The sequence below is a fragment of the Amborella trichopoda genome, chromosome 3 (assembly GCF_054954075.1).
Source record: "Amborella trichopoda isolate Santa Cruz 75 chromosome 3, AtrichopodaSantaCruz75HAP2 v2.0, whole genome shotgun sequence".
NCBI classification, from domain to species: domain Eukaryota; kingdom Viridiplantae; phylum Streptophyta; class Magnoliopsida; order Amborellales; family Amborellaceae; genus Amborella; species Amborella trichopoda.
Window position 1 is genome coordinate 12,805,922 of NC_142338.1, and position 27,457 is coordinate 12,833,378.

A 27,457-nucleotide genomic window follows, 5' to 3' on the forward strand; every position below is an offset into this window, starting at 1 on the left:
AAAAAACAAGTAATCTTTGAAAACGAGGCTACTATTTCTGAGCTAAGGTTTGAAATAAGAATTTTAAAAGAAGAATTACAAGCTCTTAACAACATAATTACTATACTTGAAACTTCTTGTTTAGAAAACCTACAATCACCTAAGAGTTTAATAAATGAATTCGAGAATACACAAAATCAAGATGAGGCTATTCACACAGTAGAGAAAATTGATCTTAAACAACTAAATTACATTAATATGATAAATAAAGTTATTACCCAAAAATTGCATACCAAGGTTACAATAGTTGTTTCCAAATAATACAGTTTTTAGCTATAGCCCTTATTGATCCAGGTGTTGATCTCAATTGTATTAATGAAGGGCTTGTTCCGTCAAGATTCTTCGATAAGACCACCCAAGTCTTAAATATTGCTAATGGTAAAAGACTTTTAATTAACTATAAGCTTTTCGAAACGACAGTTTGCAATAACGGAGCTTGTTTCCTGATGCCATTTATTATGGTAAAAGGTCTAGCTTAGGAAATAATTTTAGGAACTCCTTTTTTGAGTCTTCTTTACCCCATAAGATCTTTAGACTCCTCAGGGATTGAATCTGAGATCCAAGGTCATAAAGTCAAGTTTGAATTTATTGATAAACCAAAATTAAAGGAAATCAATCAAGTTAATGGTTGAAATGATGTGTTAGTTTATTCTGATTCAATAGAACAACATTGGAAACATCTCACAATCTTTTTGCAGGCAATTAAAAGTACATGACTAGTCTTATCTGGAAAAAAAATCCAATTATTCTAAACAAAAATTCGATTTTTAGGATACAATATCCATAACCATTCTTTCATTCCCATAGATGGGGCAATAAGTCTTGCACAACATTTTCCTGCATTCCAATTTAGCATTTGTTTTTATAATGGTGCTCATATAGCTTCACATGAAAGTGTAAATGGTGGTTCACTCCTTTTAAAAATGCGTGATTCACGATTGCACACTGTGATAGCATGAAGATCATCTATCGATAAGCAGAAGAATGAACGGTGTAAACTTCTTGTTCCATTCTCAACACAGTTCAGTATCAATAGTAAAATTGACAACCAATTTATCACTAACAAATAAGAGCTTGTCAATTGCCGTTTTCTAGAAAGGTTTGAAAAACGAATTCGAAATTTTAAAATCTAAAGAGTAAAAAAAATTTGGATTTTAATATCCGAAATTTTCCTGTAATTTGTGGCATCAAAATTGGTTTGACCCATATTTTAGATTCCTGAAATTCGAAAAAAAAAGAAGAGGATTTTAATATCCAAAATTTCCTGGTATTTGGGGCATCAACATTTATTTGAGCCATATCTCGGCTTTTGAACATCCCAAAAATAAAAATATTCAGATTTTGAATATCCAAAAATTTCCTGAAAATCTGTAAAATCAATAGTTGTTTATAAACAAATTCGGAATTTAGAAATCTGAAAAACAAAAACTTTGCAGACATTGAATATCCAAAATTATCTTGAAATCTGTAACATAATTTTTGTTAAAAACAAATTCGGATTTCCAAAATCTGAAAAGTATACATTTCATATATTTAATATCTGAAATTGTCCTAAAGTCCCTAAAATAATATTTGTTTAAAACAAATTCAGATTTTCAAAATCCAAAAAGTAGATATTTCGGATTTTGACTATCCGATATTTTCCTAAAAATCAACTCCTTTATAAATAAATACTTATATCTGAAAAGTTCCTAAAAACTATAAAATCAAAAGTTGTTTAAAAACAAATTCAGATTTTGAAAATCCGAAAGAAATTTTATTGGATATTCGTTATACTAAAATTTCTTGAAATCTATAAAATCTTATTCTTAAGAACAAATCCAGAGTTTGAAATTCCAAAATAACAAACAATTTCAGATTTTCAATATCTGAAATTTTCCTAAAATCTGTAAAATCAAAAGTTGTTTAAAAAATAATTCGAATTTCACAAATCCGAAAAGCTTTTCGGAATGTGAATATCCAAAAATATCATGAAATATGTTGATCATAAAAAAAAAAAAAAATTTAAATTTAAATTAAAAAATAATAATATAAAATCAGATTGTGAATTTCCAAAAAGAAATTGTTATTAATTTTCGAATTTTGGAACAAAACTTTTATGGGATCAAAATTTTCATGTAATTTAAATTTCTAACAAAACACAAATTTCATATCTTAGAAATTTATTTTCTAAACCACAAATGTATGTCATGAGATAAAAAATTACATTAAATCTCCAATAAAAGTTGCGCACTAGTGAGATAAAATTTACACAATCCTTAGCACAAAAAATTGTAATTTGTGCCCCAATAAGTCAAGATTATATTAGCATTCAATAGATATCAGTCTAAATCTAGAGTGAATCATAGTACCAAAACTTTATATGTACTAATAAATCAAGATTACATTAGCATTCAATCAATCTAAGTTTAGACTGAATAGTAGTACAATTTTCACTAAACAAAGTAAAATTATTGTAGCTTCCAATAGATCTTATGACCATCACAATGAAATAAATAAAATTTATTAGTCTTTAGTTAATGCTTATATTATAAATATTATCTATTGGTAAGATGGGAAGATAAGATTTTTCCCTGTATTTAGATGACTGCATTAAGTCTTCACTTGTATTTGGACTGTTTTATTTGTAAGCGGTTTGTCTTGAGGTTTCACCACTGGATTTTATTTGGGTTTTTCCCCTGGATTCCCTGCAAAAACTCTCGTGTTAAGAAATCTGGTAAAGAATTTGTATTACCTGAGATATGTTCAACATTGAAGTCAAATATTGCTAGGATAGCTTGCCATTTGGCAAATATTTGTTTTGAGCAAGTATTTTAACATCTTTTTCTATTACATCTTTGTTGCCTTACAGTCTGTTCTAATGAGAAATTTTTTATTAAGAATATCATCTTCAAATTTTAAGACACAGTAAACAATAGATAGAATTTTCTTTTTTCTTGTGGAATAATTCTTTTGGACATTATTCTATTTTTTAGACATAAATCTAACTAATTGTTCTTTTGTTGAATTTGACATTTTTTGTTTTAGAATTTCACCAAATCCTATTTCAGAAGCGTTAATCTCTATTATTTTGAAAGCCTCAGGATGAGAGATTGCGAGACATGGTAATTCTTTAGCTTTTTATCTTGATTTTTCGAACTGCTTGGATATGTTCTTCTCCCCATTTTGGTAAATTCTTTTTTAGCCGATAATAAAGAATTGCACAGTCTTTTGCTAGGTTTTTATAAAAATCAGCAATATAATTAAGACTTCCATGGAACCTTTGAAGTTGTGTTTTATCTTTAATTTCATTAGGAAAATGTTGAGCAAAGCTCATTGCCCTATCAATGGGAATAATTGATTGGTTATGGATATTATGTCCTAAAAATCTGATTTTGGCTTGAAATAAATGGATCTTTTTCCCGGACAGAGCCAACCCTGCATTTTTTACTGCCTGCAAAAAGATTGTCAGATGTTTCCAGTGCTGATCTATAGAATGAGAGAAAACTAAAACATCGTCAATATAGACAATCATAAATTGAGTATAAGGCATAAAAATATCATTCATAACATGTTGAAATTCAGAGGGAGCATTTTTTAATTCGAATGGGATCATATTTCATTCATAATGACCGAATGGTACAATGAATGTTGTTTTATATCTATCTTTTTATGAGATCTGTATTTGCCAAAAGCCTGATTTCATATCAAATTTAGAGAATATTTAAGCTTCAAAAAGTCCATTAAGCAAATCCCTTTTGTTAGGGATTGGGTATCTTATTCATCTTAAGGCTTTGTTCAAAAGCTTATAATTGATGACAAGTCTGGGTACTCCTCTTTCCTTTTCTGAACTTTTTTCCACATAAAATACTGGGTAAATCCAGGGAGAATATGAGTTTCGGATTAATTTTTTATCAAGGAGGTCTGGTATTTCTTTTTTACAGATTTCCAAGAGTCTACTATTCATTTGAATTGGTCGAGATTTTGTAGGAATAAATTTTTCATTGAAATCAGGTTCATAATGTAATTTAACAATATGTTTTTTTCTTTCCCAAAAAGCATTTGGAATATCAGCACAAATTTCCTTTTCAAGTTTATTTCTAAACAGCATGATTTTCTCTTGGATAGCAGGGCTATTAATCTTTTCATTTATTTGTTTGCTTATGATCTCTTAAGCGTATTGAGTAAAGATTATTTATTCTTTCTTAAAATCATAACTTGATTTATTTCTTTTAGTTTTGGTTTATCGATGAATTCAAACTTGACTTTATGGGCCTAGATCTCAGATTCTATTCCTAAAGATCTAAAGATTTTATAGGATAAAGAGGACTCAAGAAAGGGGTTCTTAAAATTATATCTTGAGTAAGACCTTTTACCATAATGAATGGCATTAGAAAGCAAGCTCTGTTATTACAAATAACAGCTTTAGAAAGTTTATAATTGATTAAAAGCCTTTTACCATTGGCAAATATTTAAGACTTGGGTAGTCTTATCAAAGAATCTTGACGAGTCAGGTCCCTCATTGATGCAATTAAGATCAGCACCTGAATCAATAAGAGCTATGGCAGAAAAACTGTATTATTTGGATACAACAATTGTGACTTTGGTATGCCATTTTTTAATAATAAATTTATTTACCATGTTAATGTAATTTAGTTGGTTAAGATCAATTTTCTCAATTGTGTTAACAGTCTCTTATTTGTCCTGATTCTGTATATTATCAAATTCATTTATTAAGTTCTCAGGTGATTGTGGATTACCGAGAGTTTCTAGTACAATTACTCTATTATTAAGAGCTTGTAATTATTCTTTTAAGTTTCTTATTTCAAACCTTAGTTCGGAAATAATGGTCTCACTCTCAGAGAACACTTGTTTTTTATTAATTCTATCAGTTATTTGTTTGAGGTCATAAGCGGGTTTAAAGACTTGACTTTCAGTCTTTTCTTTAGCAAGGTATTTAACAAGAGCATCCATTTTTTCAAGTGGGTCAATAATTTTATCAATTATATCTAGAGCCAAATTTTATTCCTCAGTAAGCATATTGAGACTAAGACCTTGCATATTTAGCAAGGCTCTATAATGATCACACTTACAGTCCTCTTCAGTCTCACTAGTATCAGAAGTTTCAGTGTTGATGTCCAAAACTTCATCTTCTTAGTCTGTCTCATAAATAGATAAGTCCTCATCAGAGGAATCTCCTATAAGGAGGATTTGCTCTAATTGTCTTCTTAGTCCTTCATCAAAATTTCATTAAATTTTTGTTTTGTCCTATATCTATTTGCATAATGCTCGTAACGACCACACGTTTTACCAATAGGTATTTTTCTTTTTGGTTTCTTATTCTTAGGTTCAGGATCTTCCTTACCTGAATTGAATGTTTTTCTTTTTTGTTTTCTATGATATTTTCTATTTTTCTTATACTCACCTCTTTTAGAGTCATTTTTTTATTTTTTGGAGTGAGTCTTTTCAGGAAAGGGATAATAACCAAATTGTTCACAAAAGTATCTCATTTCTCTTTTACCAGTGATCCTTTGTTTTTCAAGTTGTCTCTTAAGCTTGAGGTCAATACAAAGTTCTAAACCGGTAGTACAAATCTCATCATCAAGTTGGCCTAGAGAATAGTTATCATAGGGGTTTTCTTTTCCTCCATTAGCATTTTTGAGCTTGGTTCTAACTTGTTCTCTAAATAGATCTGGGAGTCCATTCAAGAATTGAGACTTCCAATGTATATCTCTAGCATAGTTTCTGGTAAGTAATTGGGTATGAAAAACATCTTTGTACCATCTGTAATGAGAAAGGTCAGGACATTTAAGATTCTCCAAAAGTTCTCTGGTTCTTTCATTCCAGACAGAGGTATCTCCTATAAAGTGTAGGGCAATAGTATAGATTAGTGTATTAACACAATCATCGTCCTGAGAAGGTATTTCTTGTTTGACATCTTGATTATAGACGGTAGTAAAGGTATATTTTTTAACATTCAGAACTGTATTCCTCTCATCATCCCTTAAGTAGAAGTCCCACCATCTTTTTAGTTGCCCCGTAAATCCATTGATTATGGATCTAGCAATGTCGGGGTCCCTATTTCCATGGTTAGCGGATGCTTGAGCATACATAATCATATGCTTGATTAAATTCATCTTTTGATATTCTGACAAAGCATCTATGTTCCATTAAACTATAGATCTTCCGTCATATTGGATAGCATTTGAGAATATACCCTCTTCATATTGAAGATGGACAGTAGAAGGCCTAGGGTAATACATTTTTTATGTAGCAATAGGCCTAGTTTTTGTTCTATAATTTATCCTATTAATCTAGGGGTTTCTAAAAATATCCTCGAGTTTAAGGATTTCTTCATTAGTAATATCTTCAAGCATGTTTGCAACTGGACTTTTATCTTCATTTTTGCTACTTTTTTTATCACTTATTTTAAGAGTAGCAAGTCTGTTAACCAATTCATCAAAGAATTCATTCTCCTCTTTGAGGGTTGGTCCAAGTTTAAAAGTTTTATTGGAAAGAGGAATAACAGGTTTGAATAGGATGGGTTTAAGTTTCTCTTTTTCCTCAAGAGGTTGGATTTGTGTTGAAGTAGATACCCTATTATGTAGGCCTTCTTCTATTCTTGTAGTTTGTTGACCTATACTTTGTAATAATAGATTAGTATAATTATTTTGTTCAATCAAATGATTAAAACTCTCTAAATTTGCGGGTCTTTGTAACACCCCATCATCTTTAGGGGTATAGGTTTGCTTATAAGGAACAACCCTAAATTGAGGTAAATCAACGGTTGCTTCAAGAAGATGATACTTTCTTGATCTCCATTTGAAGTCCTGTAAGTTTTATATATCTTTGTAAGGATGACAATAGTTTCAGGATTCCTAATTTTAGGAGTATACAAGTTATCAAGAAATTTTTTACCTTTTGAGTCCATATAATATTTCAACCAGGTAAAGAACCTTATATTAATTTTGTTTTTTATCATAGTCTTGATATATTCGTCATCAAGGAATTTTTTAAGGGGTTTGCTATGTTTAAGAAACCATTCTTTTTTCTTTTTTTTTCTTCAGAGTAAAAATCTTGCTTTAAGAGTTTGTAGTTGGTTTCGAATTTTTCAACTTCAAGCATATTAACAGACACTTCAGGGATATGGGAACTATATCCCATGTCAGAAAATGTTGGTCCTTGGGAGCCATCAGAATCTTTGTCATTCTGTGTTGAAGGGTTTTCTACCTTATAAGGAAAGTTCTAAGGAGATGACTGAATTGAATTTCTACTTTTCCTTTAGCGTACTGGGTTATTTGGCTGATTTCTTGATTTTGTACAGGCTTAGGAGGGACAACACAAGGTAAGGTCCATCTTTCAGGTAGATTCACCTGATCCCACGAAATAGTTATGGGGATGATTAAATTGGACTTTTCAACATTAGTTTGGAAAAGAATAGTCTGACCCTTAAAGTCAATCCTCCTCACATTTGGACAGATAGTAGTCATAGCCTTATAGCAGACCCTATAGGTAACAGTTATATTTTGTGACCCAGCATCCATATCAAAACCATTGGTTAAAAGGTTGAGAGTAAGGACTTTCAAAATATGGGGGTCAGTTAAGAAAATAGAGAATCATGGGAAGCAGTTAAAATAAATTGGTCTTTCATAGAGACTAGATTCAACTGCTTGCCTATGTATACTATCTCTTAAACATAAGAGGATAGCAGTTTGAAGCCCAGCCCTAGTTAAGGGTCTAATACCAATTTGAACAGGACCAATGTGTAAATAATTCTTTTTTTTTTTTTTAAATTCTTCAATACGGTTTTTGTTTAACACATTTATGGTAGTCTCAGCATTTAAGACAGACTTGGTTTCTTCTTTAGTTTTAATTACATAATCACTTCTGAACTCAAAAGTTCCCTTACTACATATTTCAGAAGTAGAGACCTTAGGAATATTCCAATTGTTTAAGTCCTTTTCTATGTTGGCAATAACAATTTCTTCAGAATTCCTGACTGACCTACCAGATGAACTGGCCTTAGCATCAAATCTCTGAGAGTCGAGTCTGAAAAGTCCTACCATCGAGTCAATAACGTAATTACGCAACCGAGTCAATAAATTAATAGCATGTGTTCGGCACTGTTCACGACTTTGGTGACTTATGATGGCTTATTACTATTACGACTGTGATGAACAATATTTTATCAGGACTTGGACAGAGTTCTGATACAAAAACTGTTTATCTAAGATAGGAACATATAGGCTCTAATACCTATTTTGAGCACGTCAAGCGGAATGGGATTAACAAAACATAACAAGTAAAATAACAGAATGGTATTATCAAAACATAAAAAATAAAATAACATAATGGTATTAACAAAACATAACAAATGAAATGATAGATTAAGATAAACACATCAACTTATAAATAAAAAGTATTGAAATACTTACATAAAACCAGATACACCAGCACACTCTAAAACTTTTACAATCTTTTTAGAGAGAGAGAGAGAGAGAGAGAGAGAGAGAGAGAGAAAATATAGAGTAGGAAAGAAGGCTAAGCAAACTTCAAACTTAAGCACTCTCCAAGGGATGCCTTGTTCAAAGGAGAAGTCCTCTATTTATCATCTCGGACTTCAAATTTCATTCATCCCAGTTTTCTTAAACATGGATGTCGGTCCATTGATTTCCTGCCACGCGGAAGACGAGGGTAGTGGATGTCGGTAATGTTGGTGGTACTTGCTATGTGGAAAGGTAGGAATAGTGGCAGATGGTGTTGGTGGCAGCATTTTAGTGGGGACATCTGTCCTTTGGTGTAACAAAAAGATGTCGGCAACATCTTAATAGGGACACCTGTCAATATAGTATGGACACATATCTTTTATTTTATCTTAAAAGTGTTGGTAGGATTAGTGGGCATCGTGACCTTGATAGAGTGGAGTCGGGCCGGCCCAATGTCTACTTTATGTTTAATGGATCGGGGGTAGAATCCTCGAACTGTCATCACCGTTCAGGTTTCCTTCTTCTTCACTGACTGACATTGAGTCTTCTTTGAACATTGATAATAGTTTTTCTTTGAGTTCTTCTTTTGATAAATTTGGATTTTCAGTCTGTAAAAGCCTTAAATATGAGGTTGTACCTGTTGGTTGGTTAAGCCCAAGTGTATTGACTTTAATTTTGATGATTTTAATGGTTTCGGGAACTAAGTCTTTAATATCAAAATTGTCCCACCATTTTATTTGTATTATTCGTTCAAGATAAATTTTCATCATCTTCAGTAACAGTATAAGACCATCTGAGGATCCAAGGGATCTCATATAAGATGGTAAATCGGACTAGGGTCTCTATTTTAGACCAGTTTCTGTTAGTTGCTTCAAATTTTGACAGCGAGCATCGTAATTGTTTGGGATAAATATCTGGGTCAGGCCCCAAGTATAACATCCATTTTTAAAACCATGTGGGTAATTTATTTATGACTTCATTAAGCCTGAAACAGATAAACCAACTGTGAGTATTTTACTTGTTTCGGGTTATCAGAACCTTTTCCCAGGCTTCGATGTAGTCATAATAAATATAGTTCTTGATTTTAGAGCAAGTATTTCTAAAATACCTTGGCTTAAGAGGATCAAATCCCCAATCTTTATAGGCCAATATTCTCTTTATTCGGATTTTTGAATAAGCCACAATGTCATGCCCTCTATATTTTCGGAAGACTTCTATCGATCCTGTTTCTTTAAGGATCGTTTCATAGAATATTTGAGACTTAAATTCGAGAGGATAAGATTTTTCCCTGTATTCAGATGACTGCATTAAGTCTTCACTTGTATTTAGACTGTTTTCTTTGTAAGCGGTTTGTCTTGAGGTTTCACAGTTGGATTTTATTTGGTATGACCATCACAATGAAATAAATAAAATATATTAGTCTTCATTCAATGCTTATATTAGTCTATAGGAAAAGTCTTACCAACGCCCATAGGCGAAAATGAACAATGATTTTGCCTACCCTCATCACCGTCCAAAGTTCATCGCACGGTCACGAATGTCCAGTAATGTTTTATTTTTCATTTTTGTTTTACAAATAGAAATGATATGAAATTTGGAGTGTGTGTACATCTTAGTGAGGTGTACCTAATAAAAATATAAAAAAAAAATTTGTAAGATCAAAATTGACCAAAATACCTATAAAACATTTTGGGGGTATTTTGATCAATTTATTTCATGTAAAATATTTTTTTTGATATTTTTCATAGATTCATCTATTTTTTATGAACATACATTCCAAATTTCAAATCATTCCAATTTGTAGAAAACAAATAAAAAATAAAACACCACCAAACAATTATGATTATGCGATGAACTCTGGACGGTGATGAGGGTAGGCGAAATCACTGTTCATTATCGCCTATAGGCATTTACTAGTATCTTCCTAGTCTATAATAGCATAATAAGCAATATATTAACAACTATTATATGTATCAAAAAATTTAAAAAATGTATACATATACAAACAAACACACACCCAAACAAAAAATTCATAACATATATTATAATTCAATAAAATTGGTAACATGTATTTATTGCTAGCTTACCATGCCTTCATGGTTATTGTAGCCTCTAGATCCCAATACATGATGAGGTTCATGGCGATGTCCATATCCTCCCCTGTTGGGGTTATGCATCTTTAGATGAGTCACTCGCCCATACCAATCCTTATCCCCTTCCGACGGGAGCCCATTGTTCGAGTAAGCAACCAGGCCCTCTATCATGGGATTATGCCGATTTACCCATTCCTCAATCTTATTATCATTCGTAATCCTCTAGTCTTGTCGATTCCTATGTCTTCCATTCCTCCTTGCGAGTCTGCTAGGAATGCATGTTATGCCCTAAAAAAATCCGAACTGCCGGCACACACAATCCGTCATACAAGGCTCCACAATGTCCTCAAATATAAGAGTTGTAAAACACAACGCCATATTGAATGCACGATACTTGTCTTTATCAATATGATATCTTCAGGCTTGAAATAAGGATTGCAGATAACCTATCAGATAACATTTTAATCAACTCATATAAGTAATGGAGAGATGACACATATATATTAACAAGAAAGGTGCCATTGGACATTTGAACCAATCCCATTAGGTTTGAGTTTATCGAACTCCTGCCGCATCAGTAGCAATGAATTATGAGGGTTGCCCTTATACTTCCTAGGAGGCACTTATCTAAGTGCTCTCGGCTCATGTGGTTCGATAGTATGAGGAATGGTCATGAGTGCAAAATGTGCTCATAAGACCAACACCGCAAATATAATACATTTAGGGGCCGTTTGAATACCTGTATTTCTATTACATGGAATAGATTACAAAGAAATATGCTATTTTCATTGTTTGGGTACCTTAAGTAATGGGCAAAAAATGAAACACATTATCTAACATTTAATCCAAAATCATGAAATCGATTACCCACCCCAATAACCAAAAAAATGTATTACGAAAAAAGATGGGTAATATCAAACCGCCAACGAACGCTAGAAAATATTAAGTACACTTCATAAATTTGAGGTCCGCATCGTGCCATTTTCCACTTCTCTCTCTCGCTGAAAAACTCTGCTCGTTGTGCTTGCAATAATATGGCTTCGCACAACATCCCTCGACTTGGCATCTTGGTGGTTACCCATTTTGGCTTGAAACCCCAGTTTTTCAATTTGAACTAGTCGGATTTGTATTTTCCTTAATGGTTTTTTAGCCGGATTTCCAGAAGCCACATCTTCAAAGTAGATCCTCTTTTCAAGCGTTAGCCATTCACGGTCTCACTCTCCATTTCTTTGTCTCTCTAAAACTGCAGGTCTGTCGCTCTCTCTCTCTAGCTTGGAGACTGGTTATGTTGATGCATCCGCCTTTCTAATCGTAATTGCTCAAAATTTACAACCTTTATTGATATCATCCCTTGTTTTTAGGGGGAAAATAAATAAAGCAAGGAAAGCACGCTTAAAATCATACATTTTTTTGAGGAAAAATATGAAATTTGTGGGGGCTAACGGATCAACACCGTTGGTGGAGGTGGTATTACAGTCATTGATGAGGTAACGCTGGAGGAGAGAGAAGAGGCACAGGTGGTGGAACATTGAAACTGGGGAAGGAGAGAGAACATGCACTGGGGGTGTGGTAGGTTAGGCCGTGACGGAGGAGTGAGAATAGGCATTGGCGGTGGAAATATTGGAAGTGGAGGGGGAGAGAAAAGAAGTGCAGGCGGTGTGAAAGTATTGGGAATGGGAATATGTGATTCTTTGAGTAAAGTGTACTAATAGTAGGGTGAGAATTTTATTGGGTTATTATGGGTTTCCACTTTAATGCTTTTTTATGTAAATTCAAACTTGTCGGGTAATTGTTGCCCGATAAAATTAAATCGGATGCTACCTTCACATATTAGAAAAACAAAGTAGTTTTAATTAAAATTTTATATTAAAAAGGAAAAAAAAAATTATTGAAAATCACAGTACTATAGATAAAATTAACACAGTATTTTCTAGTCAAAATGTCGATAATGCATTTTTCATATTTTTTCAGACATAGCCAAACAATATCAATGTATTTCCCAGATTGAAGCTAGATATTACCCAAATAGTAACAATCTATTTGTAAGTAATGTATTATGCCAGTAATATATTTTCCAGATAATATATTTTCAAGTGCCCAAACGACCTCTTAATATATACCAAAAAAATGACCTTATACTCTGCTTTAAGAAACCATAAAATTGAAATAATCAATAAAATAAAAATTACCTACATAAATGTGGCCGAGCCACTGAAATGTTTTTGCTAAAGGTGGTAGACTTGTCAAGAGAACGATACAAATACGTGATTGCAACAGCACCATATGCATATCTACCACCTCGATCAAAATCCTTAAACTATAAATACTTTATTGGCACAATTTACCAGGAATCAGAGAAGATAATAAAACTGATGAGAAATGTCAAGTAGGCATGTGTGTGCCATCCAACTAGTTGCGAGCTAGCATTTGGTGGTAGTTTGCTGAAATTTGTTTTTAGCCATGTATGCTTGATGGTGATGAAATTAAGCTCAGGGGCAACTTCATTCAACTGGCTGAGAATGTAGTTATTATAACTACTAATTGGCTAGCATGTGACGGGTTCACCATCAACCGATTACCTCATGATCTGGTGAACATCAAATAATGTTGGGGCCATCTCTCAAATTTCTTCAATAAAGTGAAGAGAATTGGTTTCAATGCGCCATCTCTTTGCATTCACAACAACCAGGGGATGGTCTATTGGGCCCGGCCTGATGTGATAAAGAAGACCCAATCACACCGCCACTATATCCTTTTGCTCTTCTGTCGGTTCCCAACCATTTAGTTGTTTAGTCTTCCCATTAATTTTGATTTTGTCCTTACCATGAAATACAACAAGACAATATGTGAGAACTATAATACATAAAGATAAAATTCAATTGCATTTTAAATAAGGAAAAAGTTTATATAAGGATACAACCTTATAATGTAGAACTACGGATGCACCTCAAAAACCCATCGAAAAATGTAGTTTTTATGTTGAAAAACCTTTTGATTGATCATCTCGACATCGAGATGTATGACCATGAAAAATAAAAAGATTTTAAGTCTCAGAAATAGTGCATTTTACAACATATTTATTATCTATACCATCCATTTTCAAGATTTTCATATGTTTATAGATCTACTTGATTTTAATCATTTTTTAAATTTAAAATTTTATAATTATATATAAAAATAGATTTTGAGATAATCCTAAGAACATTTTACATCGAAATTATATACCATGATAAAATTTGAAGGTGCACCTTACCTCTACAGCTACAGATGCATCCATATGCCAACTGCAACCGTTAAATAAAATTCAAACCAACAAGAATGTATAAAAGTACTATACCAATGAACAGAGCGATATACCTTCCCTTGCCAAATCTGAAAAGATGAATGTTCCCCATGCATTGCTAGCAATCTAGAGTCCTCGGGACCTCCAGAGTAGCATCCACCTGACAGAGGTCCCACCATTATCACTGGAACCTAACTATGCAATAAGATCAATCAGTAGGATTGATATCAGTAAAGCAAGCCAAGGAAAGGTACTTAAATGAAAGGATCCTTAAGCAACAAAGTATTTCACATGGAAGGAAGCTCATGCCTTGTCGGTATTAATTCACAACTATTCAGCAAAGACTGCACTGAGGGTTCACAAGATCATTGATGATTGAAGGATCCAATAAACATGATAACTTGGACCCATGCAATGGAGATTGAAGCAAATTTCTATCGACATCTTGAATCTTTTTGTTCTTAGTTCTTGTGATAATACTCCAAAAGATCCAGTCTATGCAGATATATCAACACATACAATAATAAAATTCCAAGAAAGCATGTAAACAATGTGTTTTCAGGACTCACAATAATGCAGCTACGGGAAAATAACACAATACACCATTTAACAAACAATACAAATAGACAGACCCATTTCCAGAGATCAGTAAGTGTTTTTACATCTGACAATCCCAACTAATCTATAGATCATTTCAATGAAACCCGAACTCAACAAAACTAGAAAAAAGGCAAAGAAAACAGAAAATCTTTTATGTAACTCAAAAGAAACACTATGTTAAGCTTCAACAACGATTACAATAAACCTCAAAGACTTACAAAGCAACGCCTATACCCAAAATATACAATATAAATCAGATCCCGCAAATTTCAAAAAAAAAAAAAAAAAAGCACACACACACGAAGAAGAGGGCTACATTAGGAGGAATCAACCATGATACAGATTTCATAAGAAAACAAACTCAAACTGCATCCAACCCTCATTCTAACGGATCAGAAAAGACATGAAAAGACAATCAAATTTTCATGTGAAAGAAACCCCAATAAAACGAAATCCTTACTAAATTAAATTCGACCATGAGGAAAACCAAGAAAAAAAAAAGTCTGAAAAAAAATAACCTGAACAACATTGTAGAAGATGCCTCCTAAGTCAATATTATCCTTGAAGCAAAAATGTCTCAAAAAACTCACTTTTTCAACAAGCATAAGATCAAAATATATCAGATTTTGACTAAAATATATCAAACATCAACAATAAATACAATTCCAGATATACAGTATCAAAGAACACGTTATAGCCGTAACACCCACTACCCATTTCCACCAACTGCTCAATTCAACCTAATTTTACCACCAGTCCCAATTTCACAGTACTTGACCCCTTAAAACAACTGAGAAAAAAATTATCATGGAATCCATCAAACTTATCTCATATCAAAGAATGAATTAATCATTTGAGAGCTCAATCGAAGAGGAATAATAACGAAGCATATGGAAAATTTAGCAAGGAAGACACTCCATGCATAAATTACCCAAAAAGTACACAAGCCCATCATGGATGGTTGTCCATTAAGCAAATGAGGCAGTTAGCATGCGACCAAGCCTTCGCATGTAGAAATGCTAGCTTGGTAATAAATATATTTTTTAAACATAATTTGATCCTAAAATTTTTGAGAATATAAAATCTTTAACATGAAAACCATGAATATGAAATAAATAAATAATTTTTTAAAATTAAAAATAATAATTATATTAAGAAAACATTTGGACAGTTAGTTACAATTGTTTTTAGATGGACCACTTATTTGCATCCATCTGATGCTTGTACCTCTTGACCTCATATTGTAGAAATGTGGTCCAGGCCGCATGAAACAATTTTCCTTAAACAAATCCCCCTTAATATGATTAAACTATGAAAACTAAGCAGAATGAGTTAAAAAAGAAAAAGACAAAAAAAAACTAGAGTACAAACCACTACAGAGAAAATTAGGAAATAAAACTTCAAACAAATTCACTTCAAATTAGGAAAAAAAAAAAAAAGCGGACCATGAATGCCATCTTCGGACTACAACTTAATTTTTGAAAAAAAAAAAAAAAGGGTCCAGGAATGGCATCCTCATACCGAAACTTAATTTTAGAAAAAAAAAACAGTTTGAAAATGCCATCTTCAACCGCAACTTAAAGTTTTTTTTTAAAAGAAGCGGTCCGAGGATAATATTCTCATATCAAGATGTAATTTTGTCAAAAAAAAAAATCACGTTGGTCGATGTTGATTATAATTTTCGGATATAAAAAGAACAATTCGTACTTTCCTAACTTAGTTAAGATCCGTACGTACATAACTCTAACTTCTATATTATAAGGTAAATGTAAAAAGTTTTCCCTAAAACTCCAAAGCAGAATGAACAAGAATTGAATAGTGCATCTAAGCCCGCGCCTGTTACTATGCGGCCACAAAAATCTAGTCCATCGCGGATCGCACACATATATGGAGAATGAGGAACCGTAACCAGTAGTCAAGTTTCCCCTCTCCCGTTTAAAAGCTGGCTCCCCCATTTTCTATCTACTTTTCCACCCGCCATAAAACTCACCGACTCCAGGCTTTCTCTCTCTCTGATCCACCTATTCTCACTTTCTCTCTCCTCGAAGAAAAAAGAATATGGAGAATGATGCTATAGGAAGCAGTATAAGGCCATGATTGTTCAACTCTAACCAGCATTTTTACTGCAACTTCAATGGAGCTCTTATCGATGATAGAAATTGACGTAAATGTAGAGAAAGAGAGGTCCAAATGGTAAAATATTGTGTTGCAGGGAATGATCCAAGAGATTCATATGGGTATATGAAATAATTTTATATAGGTTATTACAATAATTCAAGGTGGAATTGCTTTTGAATTTGGCACTATGGTCGGACCCCATTTAGATCGTCCTAATTATTATCTAGAAGGTCCTTGAAAATTTAGCCTCTCTCAAGCTCTTAGACATCAATGTAGTAACAGGAAAACTCTGAGATGAGTTTTCAAAATCCATGAATTTCCATTGCTGAGTTACCTAATTTTCCTTGATGATTTCAGAGGAGTAAGAACTGGAACTGATTTGATTTCAAGATGTTTCAATGAGATTGATTTTCTGTGAGGAGGGAGAAGTTCTTATTTAGATTTCAATAACATAGATAAGGAGTATCGAGTAGTTTATTGGGAGGTCAAATCGGGCTTTCACCCAACAAAAGCTGAAAAGAAACCCTAAAAAAAAACCTAATGGGCCCCTGCCAAAAGAAGTCCATATGTTGTGCAAAAAAAACTCTACCATTTTAAAGATGGGGAAAGTTGGGCGAGCATGATTTGCAAAGAAAAAAGTTAGTATGGAAGGGAAGAGTTGAGAGAGAAATGGGGGTTGTGCGCCTGTTGCCCTACCAAAACTTATTGGTGCAATCTTCACAATCTGTTTTAATGGATGCTGTGGATTTCTCAGCCCGCATTCGGTTTCGTGCGGGCTCGGAGGCATAGAAACCGGATCCTTTTATTTTGAAGCTTTGTGCCTTACCGGTTGACTAGTTCACCAAGGAATTACTAAGTTGATCAACCATTGAGATCTGGGGTCCCATGTGGTCGGCATGTGGGTTGGTCCTATTGTATTATTACTCAATAGGGGTGCGGCATGCATAGAGCCTATGCTCTAAACAATCAAATTAGAACCTACTTTCAAATTGTGTGGAGAAATAAATAGTGTGGAAAAATGTAGTTTCTGGAAATGTTTGTCGCCTGATGATATATTTTCATCTTTATTTATAGGATGCGGTTTGTATAGAGCTAAGACTCTAAACATTCAAATTTGAGCCCACCTTCAAATAGTATCAAGAAATATGGTTTTAATATAAATTTTTTTTGTAATAACATTAAAATATATTTTCATCTTTAATCATAAAATTTAAAACTTCAAAAATAGTGTAGATTGAGTAGATATGTGAAAAGTTGAAAATCTTGAAAATTGACTGTCAAAAAATGCAATACAAGATGCACTATTTCCAAAACTTGACATCTCTTTTTTTTCTCATGTCCATGCATCTTGATGTCGAGATAATCAATTTGATGTTATTTGGGTATCAAAACAACCTCAGCTAGTGAAATTTTTGAGGTAGGCTCTAATTTGATTGTTCAGAACCTAGGCTCTATATAAACTTTTCCCGTATTTATAAAGTTTAAAGTTTTATAAATAGTGTAGGTCATAAATCTATGAAAACTTGAAAATCTTAAAAGATCTATGAAAACTGGAAAATATTGAAAATTGATAGTGAAAAAAATACGTTACAAAATAAGCTATTTTCAAATTTTGAAATTCATTTTTTCTCATATCCATATATCATGATGTCGAGAAGATCAATTTGAGGATATTTAGGTATCAAAACAACCTGAATTTGTTGTGGTAGGTTCCAATTTGATTGTTTAGAACCTCAGCTCTCTATAAACTTTTTCCCTTAAATTTATGTTATAATAATGTTTTTTTTAATTTATAGACGGTGGAGGTCTCTGTCATTTGGATCCGGATTGGGATTTCCATAACGCACCTACCCGTTGCCACCCCTAGAATTGAATTACAAATGCGCTCCAAAACGAACGGGGTGAATGCGAAATGAGCTCACAGACGCTGACTTCTGAACTGTGTCGCTGATCATGGAGCTGACGTCTCTACAACTCAAGTGCTGAACAAGAGAGAAGAAGCGCCAACGGTGTGGAAGAAGTTGGTGTGAAGAGTAGGCATGGAGGCTAGCAGGAGATGGATTCTAATTGCTTCTCTCACAATTCTCTTTGTCATCACCATCTTCCTCACGAATGATGCCTTCCCTTTCTCCCTCTTCGCGACCAACGATTCTTCTTCTTCTGAGTTGCGCCCGCCTCCTCGACTGGCCTATTTTATCTCAGGCTCTGTCGATGATGGAGAGAGATTGAAGAGAGCACTTCAAGCCCTTTACCACCCTCTCAACTTCTATGCAGTTCACCTGGACCTTGAGTCCCCCCTTAGAGAGAGAATGGAGCTTGCTGAGTATGTGAGAGAAGAGCCTGTGTTTTCAATGGTGGGTAATGTGGAGGTGATGACTAAGGCCAACCTGGTTACCTATCGAGGCCCCACGATGGTGACCAACACGCTTCAGGCCGCAGCCATTCTGCTGCGTAAGAGCCCCCATTGGGACTGGTTCATCAACCTCAGCGCCTCTGATTATCCCCTTGTCACTCAAGATGGTAAACCCCAATCTCCCTTCTTCTTTTTCTTCTGTGATGCCCTATTGTTTTCTTTTTCTTCTTTTTATCATGTGCCCATGCTTCTTTTTCGCTGGGATTTCCTTTTAATACTTTTGCCTTTCCTTTTTCAATTTTGATTTAGATTTGCTGCACACTTTTGCCTACTTGCCAAGGGACCTGAATTTTATAGAGCATACGAGCGACATGGGATGGAAAGAGTATGAAACACCTCTTTTAAGTTTTAGTTCCTCTTTTAATTTTCAGTTGTAAATATCTGTAATTTTTGTTCTTTCTTGGGTAAGTTGGAATCCTGGCTCTCTCTCATCAGGATTTCCTGAATTTTTACTTGCTTGGTTGTCATTGTATAGGTCTATGAGAGCAAGACCTGTTATTGTAGATCCAGCACTTTACATGTTGAATAAATCAGATCTTTTGAGGCTTCCTCTGAGGAGAAGTGTCCCCACAGCATTCAAACTTTTTACAGGTGCATTGCATTTTATTACATTTGACCTTCATACCCAAAATCTTTTTTGTTCTGCTTATGGCTAATTATAATTCAAAATTCTTCATTCCAATCTGGTCCTTCTCCATTAAGTTAGGCTCTTTGCCGAATTTGGTTCTTATCCACTAGCTTAGTTTTGATGAACAGCATCTGGTCCTTACCCACTAGCTTAGTCCCTAATCTACTACCTTAGGCTCCATGTGCAAAACCCCATATGCATATATTTGTTTTGCCTTCATAGGCGTTGAGAGGCTCCAACTGTACCTAACTATTTGCGTGCCTTAGATGTATGGCGTTTCTTTGGCATGTGCTAGACTTGTACATTCTGCTAAATGATGATTTTACATTTCTTACCATGGCCAAGCCTTATGGGTGTGGCTATGGTCTAACCTCTAAAGAGTGACATGTACATATTCTTAGACAAGTATGCTATGGAGCTATCATCTCATATTAGTAAGCTTGACTATTTATAGAGGGATTCTTGTTGAACAAATTGTGAATAGTAGCCATTCCATGGTTAAATATTTTGCGCTTGGGGTTCATTGTTTTAGAATATAGTATAGGTAATTTTAGTACTACGTCCGAAGTTTGAAAATGGAACAGTAAACATCATGTTGAGGTACCTGCCTAGAACCCGTTCTCAGCTCTCTGATTGATGATTATAAATAAATATCTTATCAATTTATAAACAATAAGATGTCCGGCCTTCTAGCTTTTATTAGAAACATTATGTGAAAGTGCCCACAATATCTGCAGAGATAAACAAAAATCAACCTTAAAGAATTCAGAGAGACTCAAGAAGCCAGCTCAGGACTTCTTAGAGAAACAGGAAATCTAAGGTTGTTAATGCTTCAGCAGCTTTGCTCATCTTTTAATTAACATGGCAAAAATGATAAGGAATCATCCATATTTGATGTCTTTTCCCTCCAAATTGAGGAGATATTCATCCAGTTCTATGCGAGGACGTTAAGGGGTCACCATCTGTAATCATGGCATATGATGTTTTGGAAAGAGTTGCTTCTAAAATAATGATGAATCTTTCTAGTATGGTTTCCATAATGTGAACCTTCATAACACCTATATACTACTCTTTAACCATCCTTGAGGATCACTCTGAATCCCACCCACCTCATGCAAAATACCCCTTTGGATTTCCTTAAAGTTCAATTGATACAAACCCTTACAAGATGAAGCCAGTCCTCTGACTGGAAACCTTTTACAGATGGATTTTAGGCAAATGGATACTTACACCATCTCTCTCGAACCTCTTATCGGGAAGCTGAGTGGTGCCTGCTAAATGATGGGACCTTTTGCAGCCGTGAGGGGGGGGGGTAGGACTGAGCCGAAGTCAAGAATCCAAGAGATTGAGTCGGAAATGGGGAGAATGGGACAGCCCAGGAAGGAGGAAGGATTGGATGGCACGTGGGCCAAGAGGCTGGGAAGGCTGAATAAAAGGAGAAGATAGGGTAAGGCAACAAACATGTTGGAGTTGGGCCCACGGTGAGGCTGCGAGAAGAGGGGTAGATGAAGTCAAGGAGGAGGAAGGGGAATGGAGATTGGGTTGGCAGTTGGACAGGTGCTTGGTGAAGGGCCAAAGGTAGAAAGGGTGGTGATGGTGTTTACGAGAATAAATTGGGGGTTTTGAAAAGGTGGGTAGACAAAGGAAGGCTTATCTCAGCAGAAACATAAGAAGGCACTGATGAGGATGGGCTGGGATGGGGTGGCGAGGGTGGAGATGCCATGGGTGTTGGTAAGCCTGCTGCGACATTGGTCGAGGGGTTGGACGGGAGGGCCAATCAAGCCAAGGGTGCGGAAGGAGGAGCAAAAGAGAGAGAGTCCTCGCAGAAGACATATGTAGGAAAGCACTGATCACTCGATTGCTCTGTGGATGCCACCTGTCATTCACTGGGACAACCAGCCTCAGGATATGTGAGAGGGAATTCGGCGGGTTCAGGAAGGGGCCATTTGTCCAAGCTGGTTGTACTAGCTTGCCACGATCAGCCAGCTGATTGGATGAATGGGGGGGCTCACGTGACGTCCCAGAGCCACGCCACATGTCAATGGCACAGGCTGGAGGGCAAGGCCGGTAGCTTGCTGGACAAGCCAATCTGCTGGTTCGAGAGGGCGACGTGTCGACCTTGTGTGGGCTGCATAAGACAGTGACACATGATCGCTAAGCAGTAGAGAGAGATGCATGCCCGAGGAGCCATCTGGGGGATCGGTGCATGCCTTCTAAGGATGTGCCCTGATGTTGATGCATGCATCCGAAGGGAGCACAAGCCGGCCATCAGATCCCAGTTGTGAGATCTGACCGTTGGAGGGCCTAAGCGCTGATTGTTCCTAAGCAGGCGCTTGCTAGTTACTGTCGTCTGTGCTCCGTGGTCCAACCAAAGTGGAGCATAGAAGCTCGGATATTGTGCTCCAAAGTTTGTAGTCTAGGAACCGATGGACCGTGGTCCAGAGTATGGCGGGAGCAAGGTGGGGAAGCCAGAGACTAAGAAACGGCCTTGCAAAAGAATAGACCATCGGCCTCCAACCAAAGGATAGGGGAAATGTGAGAGAGGCAAGGGGTTTCGACGAAAAGCTGGATAGTTCCTTGGGGAAGAAGGCTTGCGGACCTCCAGTGGACAGAAATGAAGGCTCCACGGGCCTCACCAATCCTCTTGAAAGTGTCTACATTCCAGGCTTGGAGTGGAATGTGGGACACGTTGAGTCAAATCTTCTGGGGTTTAACGACACCCATATTTCCGTGTTCCACCTACAAAGGGTGAGAGAAGCACCCTTGAAGCGACAGTTTTGATCTCCTGGCGCTTTAAGAAGGGATGCTTCAGAGGGGAAGGAGAAGAGGATGTTGCCCGTGGAAAGGTTCTGGCAAGATAATTCAGAAACATCCCAAGATTCCGATGCCCACCACTGGATGCCTTTTTGACATCATTACGTTTTGGATGGAAGCAACCCACTAGTGATAGCTGCAGAGCTTTCTCGATGAAGGTGGTGTGGCTGCCCCACTTGGATAAAGAAAGGGACAGAGGGATGGGGAGGAGAGAGCGAGGGAGGCTGGGCTTAAAAATGGGAAACATGTTTTGGGGTGCTAGCTGGGAGGGCTACGTGGGAGGCTTTCGAAGGATAAAAGACGTGCATGTAATGGAACAGTTGGTGGGCAATGGTGGTTGAGAGCCAGAGGAAGGATGAGAAGGAGGGGAAGCTGGGAAGAGTTGGTAGTGGTGGAGAGGGGGAGGATGCTGGAACGCTCCATCAGACAGAGCCATTCTCCTGAACACAGAGAGAGAGAGAGAGAGAGAGACACTCCATCAGACAGAGCCATTCTCCTGATCACGGGGAGAGAGAGAGAGGAGTTTGGAGTATAATATTAAGTACTTTATCACTTGGGTACTTGTTGATAAGTTCCCCTTGATTCAATTGTTTGTACTTTCCAAATTGGAGGGAATGGAGCTTCCCAATGAAAGTCCATGCTTGGCTGGGGTTGGTGGGATCATTAGAGACTGCGTGGGAATCAGTTTGCAGTTTTATGCTAAATAGGAACTTATATGGTACTTGTTTGTGGTGACAGAAGCCAGGGCTCAATTAGAACTGGGTTCATGGGCTGGTGAAGGGATGTGATTGGGGATTGTCAGTGGAAGGATTGAATAATGTGAAATATCTTGGACGGAGAACGTTAGAATGGTTTTTTCTCTTAAAACACACTAGAAGAAATTTCTTGGTTCTATACCTTTTAGAGAGGGCAAAGAACCTTTTACAAAGGGCAACATTGCCGTAGATGATCATGCAAATCATAGCTGTTCTCCCAATATGTAAAGGCAAAACTTTGTTTCAAATTTGTGGTTTTGGTGTGGTGATTGGCTTGGCTTCTCTATTTTCAATTTGGGATCCGGTAGGTTGTATTTTCTTTGGTTTCATGACCATTAGCATTGTTTTGACATCCAACCTTGGTTCTAGTTTGGAATGATATTCCTCTATACGTGATGTTTTAGACCCAGATATATGTCCATTCAGATATTATATTTGTGATTAATATATTCAACGTAGAAATAAAAAGACGTGGAAGTTATAAGCACATGGGTAGAGAGAACTAGATGGAAAATTAGGTGTTCAAAAACTTCACATACATGCTATTATAGGGAACAAAGAATCCTGAATTAAATATAGCATCTGATTATCTTCATTTGAGGTCTGTATTTGTTCAGATCTTGGTAGTTTTTAGAGAAATTACAGTTATCCCAAACGTTTTCTGGCTTGTGTTCCCATGGTTTGGCATTTGTTCTCTCTTGCCATGCTTGCTTAATTAATGTAACTATAATTCTTTTTCATTCACAGGCTCTGCTTGGATGGCACTTTCACGTTCCTTCATCGAGTACTGTGTATGGGGCTGGGACAACCTCCCGAGAACAGTCCTTATGTACTATGCCAACTTCATATCTACACCGGAGTTTTACTTCCATACTGTCATTTGCAATGCACACAACTTCCAAAACACTACTGTCAACCACGACCTGCACTACATCTCTTGGGACAGCCCCCCAAAACAGCATCCACATTACCTCACTGTCAATCACACCCACTTGATGATTGATAGCAATGCTCCCTTTGCAAGAAAGTTCCAAAGGGACGACCCTGTGCTTGACAAGATTGATGCTGAACTCTTAGGTCGACCTGCTGGTGCCCTTTTGCCAGGGGGTTGGTGCATAGGGGATGGCCAAGCCAACCGATGTTCTATTTTGGGTGACCCCACCGTGCTTAGGCCTGGTCCAGGTGCCCTCAGGTTCCAGCACCTAATTATAGGTTTACTATCAAAGGATAACTTTCGTCCAAGCCAATGCAGATGACGATCGTCATCCATGCAACATGTGATTGTGCATCATCATCATTATCGTCACCATCACCATCACCATCACCATCACCATCACCACTACAATGCATGGCCATACTGTAATCATAAGTGCCAGGCATGGTCGTACGTATTCTCCATACATTTTTATTGCATGTTGAATGTGGTCTCAGCTGATTGATTTCTTGACTGTGGATGTGAGGGAAGAGACGACTTGGGTGAAAGCATGATGGGAATGGAAGATGGTGGGCACCTTGTGCGGTGGTGCTGCATTTGATTTGCTGATGTATGTGCAGGAAGAATTGGATTGGTTGCTTACAGTCTTCTTGAGGTTTCTCTGCTTTATTGTTTTTCTTGTCTTCATGATAATGTTCTTTTCTTTTTTTTTTCCTTTTCTTTTTTTTTTTTAGATCTTAACTTGATTAATTCATTAATTGTATTGTATGTAACATTTGCATCATTTATACAGTATAACAAAAGAAAAAAAGGAAATAGGTGAGAGGTTAGACTCTATTAACCTGCAAAATTGTTCCAGCCTCTCCTTTCACCAGCTTATCTGCTTCTGTGCTGTATTCTTAGTAAGTGCTGCACCTCCTTAGATCTCAACCGGTCCTTGATCTCATAATTAATGAAAATGAGAAAATTGGAAAAGCACTTGCAGAGAGGAAGCACAGGAATACCCCTCAATGGGATCAAAACACATACAAAGCAAAGATATCAGCCTCAAGAAGCTCTTTTATCTAATCTTGAATATCATCCACACCAAATTGAGTGGCCTGCATGCTCTTTGCAGAGAATTCAAAATGGTCCATGATACAATGGTCTATTCTAATTGATTTTTCTTCTCTCCACCTTAGCTTTTTGGATTTTTGTTTCTACTTTTATATGGAAAACATTTGTCCATCCACTATTCTAGAGGCATTAGGGGCATTTATATCGACCTAAACTTGGTACACTCATCTCTCTTGGTCCTAGCAAAGGATATTGTGAAAATTTATGAAAAAAAGCCCTTAAAATTACTTTTTTAGAAGGCAAAAAGTACAATTTAAACAAGAAAATCCATAACATACAGGACATCCATTCTAAGCATGAAAAAATAGTGTTATATCAGAGCCCCAAGGGGAACTCTTTAGCTTCAAATTTCAAAATATGTCTAATCATCTCCATATGAAAATTTGAAGGGTGTGGTTTCTATAAGGTCGCAACCTTAAACAATCCAAGACGCACCTCCAAATTTTATCTAATTTTGGTGTAAAAAAATTATTAGGATTATTTCAAAATCTATTTTTATATCTAACTATAAAAATTTAAACTCCAAAAATGGTTAAAACCAGCTAGATCTATAAACATATGAAAATCTTGAAAACAAACAGTCTAGATTATGTGTTGCAAGATGCACTTTTTATGATTCTGAATCTCTGTTTTTTTTCATATTACATCTTGACGTCGAGATGATCAATTAGATGGTTTTTCAACATTAAAACAACCTTTTCCAATAGATTTAGAGGTGCATCTTTGATTCTATATTTTAAAACCTTTTCCAAATTTGAAAAGAAGAATAATAATTTTGAATTCAAGGGCATGATTTTACTACTCCTGAACTACACTTATCAAATTTTATACAAAAGAGTAATCAATATCTAAAAATATTTAATACATTAATTACGAAAAATTTAATAACAATAATCAATATCAAAAAATATCTAAAAATAATTACGAAATAAGAATAATCAATATCAAAAAATATTTATTACATTAAAAAAAAAGTGTGGTTTCTATAAGGTTGCAAGTTGGAACCTTACAATCCAATTAAGGCGCACCTCCAAAATTTAACATGTAATTTTGATGTAAAAAATTCTTAGGATTATCTAAAAATCTATTTTCTTATTTAATAATAAAATTTTAAACTCCAAAAATGGTTAAAATCAAGTAGATCTATAAACATATAGAAATCTTGAAAATGGACGGTCTAGACAATGTGTTGCAAGATGCACTATTTTTAAGACTTATAATTTTTTTTTTTTCATATTCATACATCTCGATGTCAAGATGATGTACTAAAGGATTTTTCAACAAAACAACATTCTCCAATGGATTTTTAGGTATATCTATAATGCTACATTTTAAGGTTGTAACCTTTATATAATCTTTTTCTTTAAAAAAATACTCCATATAAAAAAGGGCAAAAAAAAGGACCCAGTTTCTATGCGACCAAGCTTGCATATATAGAAATGTGAGCCTCTTAATAAATCTATTTTTGAGATGGATCTTAAGACTTATTTTTAAAGACATGTAATATCTAACACGGAGATCATGACTATGAAAAAATAAATAAATTTTAAAAACTATAAATAATAATTCTAGTAAGAAAATACTTAGACCGTTAGTTTCCGTTGTTTTTAGATGGAACACCTACTTGCATCCACCTTTACACTTTCTTGACCACTGCATATGTAGAAATGTGGTCCAGTCAAGCATGAAACATTTTGTCAAAAAAAAAAAGGTGGAAATTACGTAAAAATCTGTTATATTTCTTGTTATTATGAAAATACTTGAAATTTTAAGTTATCACTCTGAAATCCGTTTTTTCAACTTCATAACACTTTTTTTTAAAAAAAGACGAAACTACTTTTTTTCGGTTTTTGAAAAACTAAATTTTACAGCTTGTAACTTGGAATGTTAATATATATATATATATATATATATATATATATATATATATATATATATATATATATATATATATATATATATATATATATGATACCTACTTTTGCTATTAATACTCAAATAATATATTAGTAAAAACATATGGTTTTTTTTAAGAGGTTTTGGTATCAAATCTTGCCCATTTCAAGATGGATTTTATTTTATGTTTTTTACTAATATAAAAAATATTCATCAATTTTTTATTGAAATAAATTAGATTGTATACAGGGAGATTTGAACCCATGAATGTGTGGAGCCATGATAACTAAAAAGCCACACCCA

General features: G+C 35.2%; 1 protein-coding gene and 1 long non-coding RNA gene across 6 annotated transcripts; one reads left to right on the plus strand and one right to left on the minus strand.

The window, feature by feature from the left end:
* Positions 1 to 10,526: 10,526 nt before the first annotated feature.
* Positions 10,527 to 26,797, minus strand: LOC110007114 (uncharacterized). Of its 4 annotated transcripts, XR_016053077.1 has the most exons (4): positions 24,985 to 26,797; positions 13,955 to 14,071; positions 13,177 to 13,415; positions 10,527 to 11,043 (listed from the first exon to the last, which is right to left on the minus strand). It is a non-coding gene; the product is annotated as an uncharacterized LOC110007114 (long non-coding RNA). The 4 variants fall into 4 exon arrangements; XR_002280653.2 differs by lacking the exon at positions 10,527 to 11,043 and having other exon boundaries at positions 12,742 to 13,415; XR_002280652.2 differs by lacking the exon at positions 10,527 to 11,043 and having other exon boundaries at positions 12,742 to 13,415; positions 13,955 to 14,075.
* On the plus strand, positions 18,417 to 24,992 carry LOC18432571 (beta-glucuronosyltransferase GlcAT14A). Of its 2 annotated transcripts, XM_011624489.3 has the most exons (4): positions 18,417 to 19,118; positions 19,261 to 19,336; positions 19,487 to 19,602; positions 23,956 to 24,992. In XM_011624489.3, the coding sequence occupies exons 1-4, from the start codon at positions 18,638 to 18,640 to the stop codon at positions 24,462 to 24,464; spliced, it is 1,182 nt and encodes a 393-aa protein (XP_011622791.1). In that variant the 5' UTR covers positions 18,417 to 18,637; the 3' UTR covers positions 24,465 to 24,992. The 2 variants fall into 2 exon arrangements, with proteins under 2 accessions (XP_011622791.1, XP_088719617.1); XM_088863491.1 differs by lacking the exon at positions 19,487 to 19,602 and having other exon boundaries at positions 18,470 to 19,118.
* Positions 26,798 to 27,457: the final 660 nt, after the last annotated feature.

Bases quoted from the DNA above. Each gene is read 5' to 3' on its own strand.
- LOC18432571 (XM_011624489.3), top strand. From the start codon at position 18,638: ATGGAGGCTAGCAGGAGATGGATTCTAATTGCTTCTCTCACAATTCTC. The intron at 19,119-19,260 runs GTAAACCCCAAT...ATTTTGATTTAG, and splicing joins TCCCCTTGTCACTCAAGATG to ATTTGCTGCACACTTTTGCC. The intron at 19,603-23,955 runs GTGCATTGCATT...TTTCATTCACAG, and splicing joins AGCATTCAAACTTTTTACAG to GCTCTGCTTGGATGGCACTT.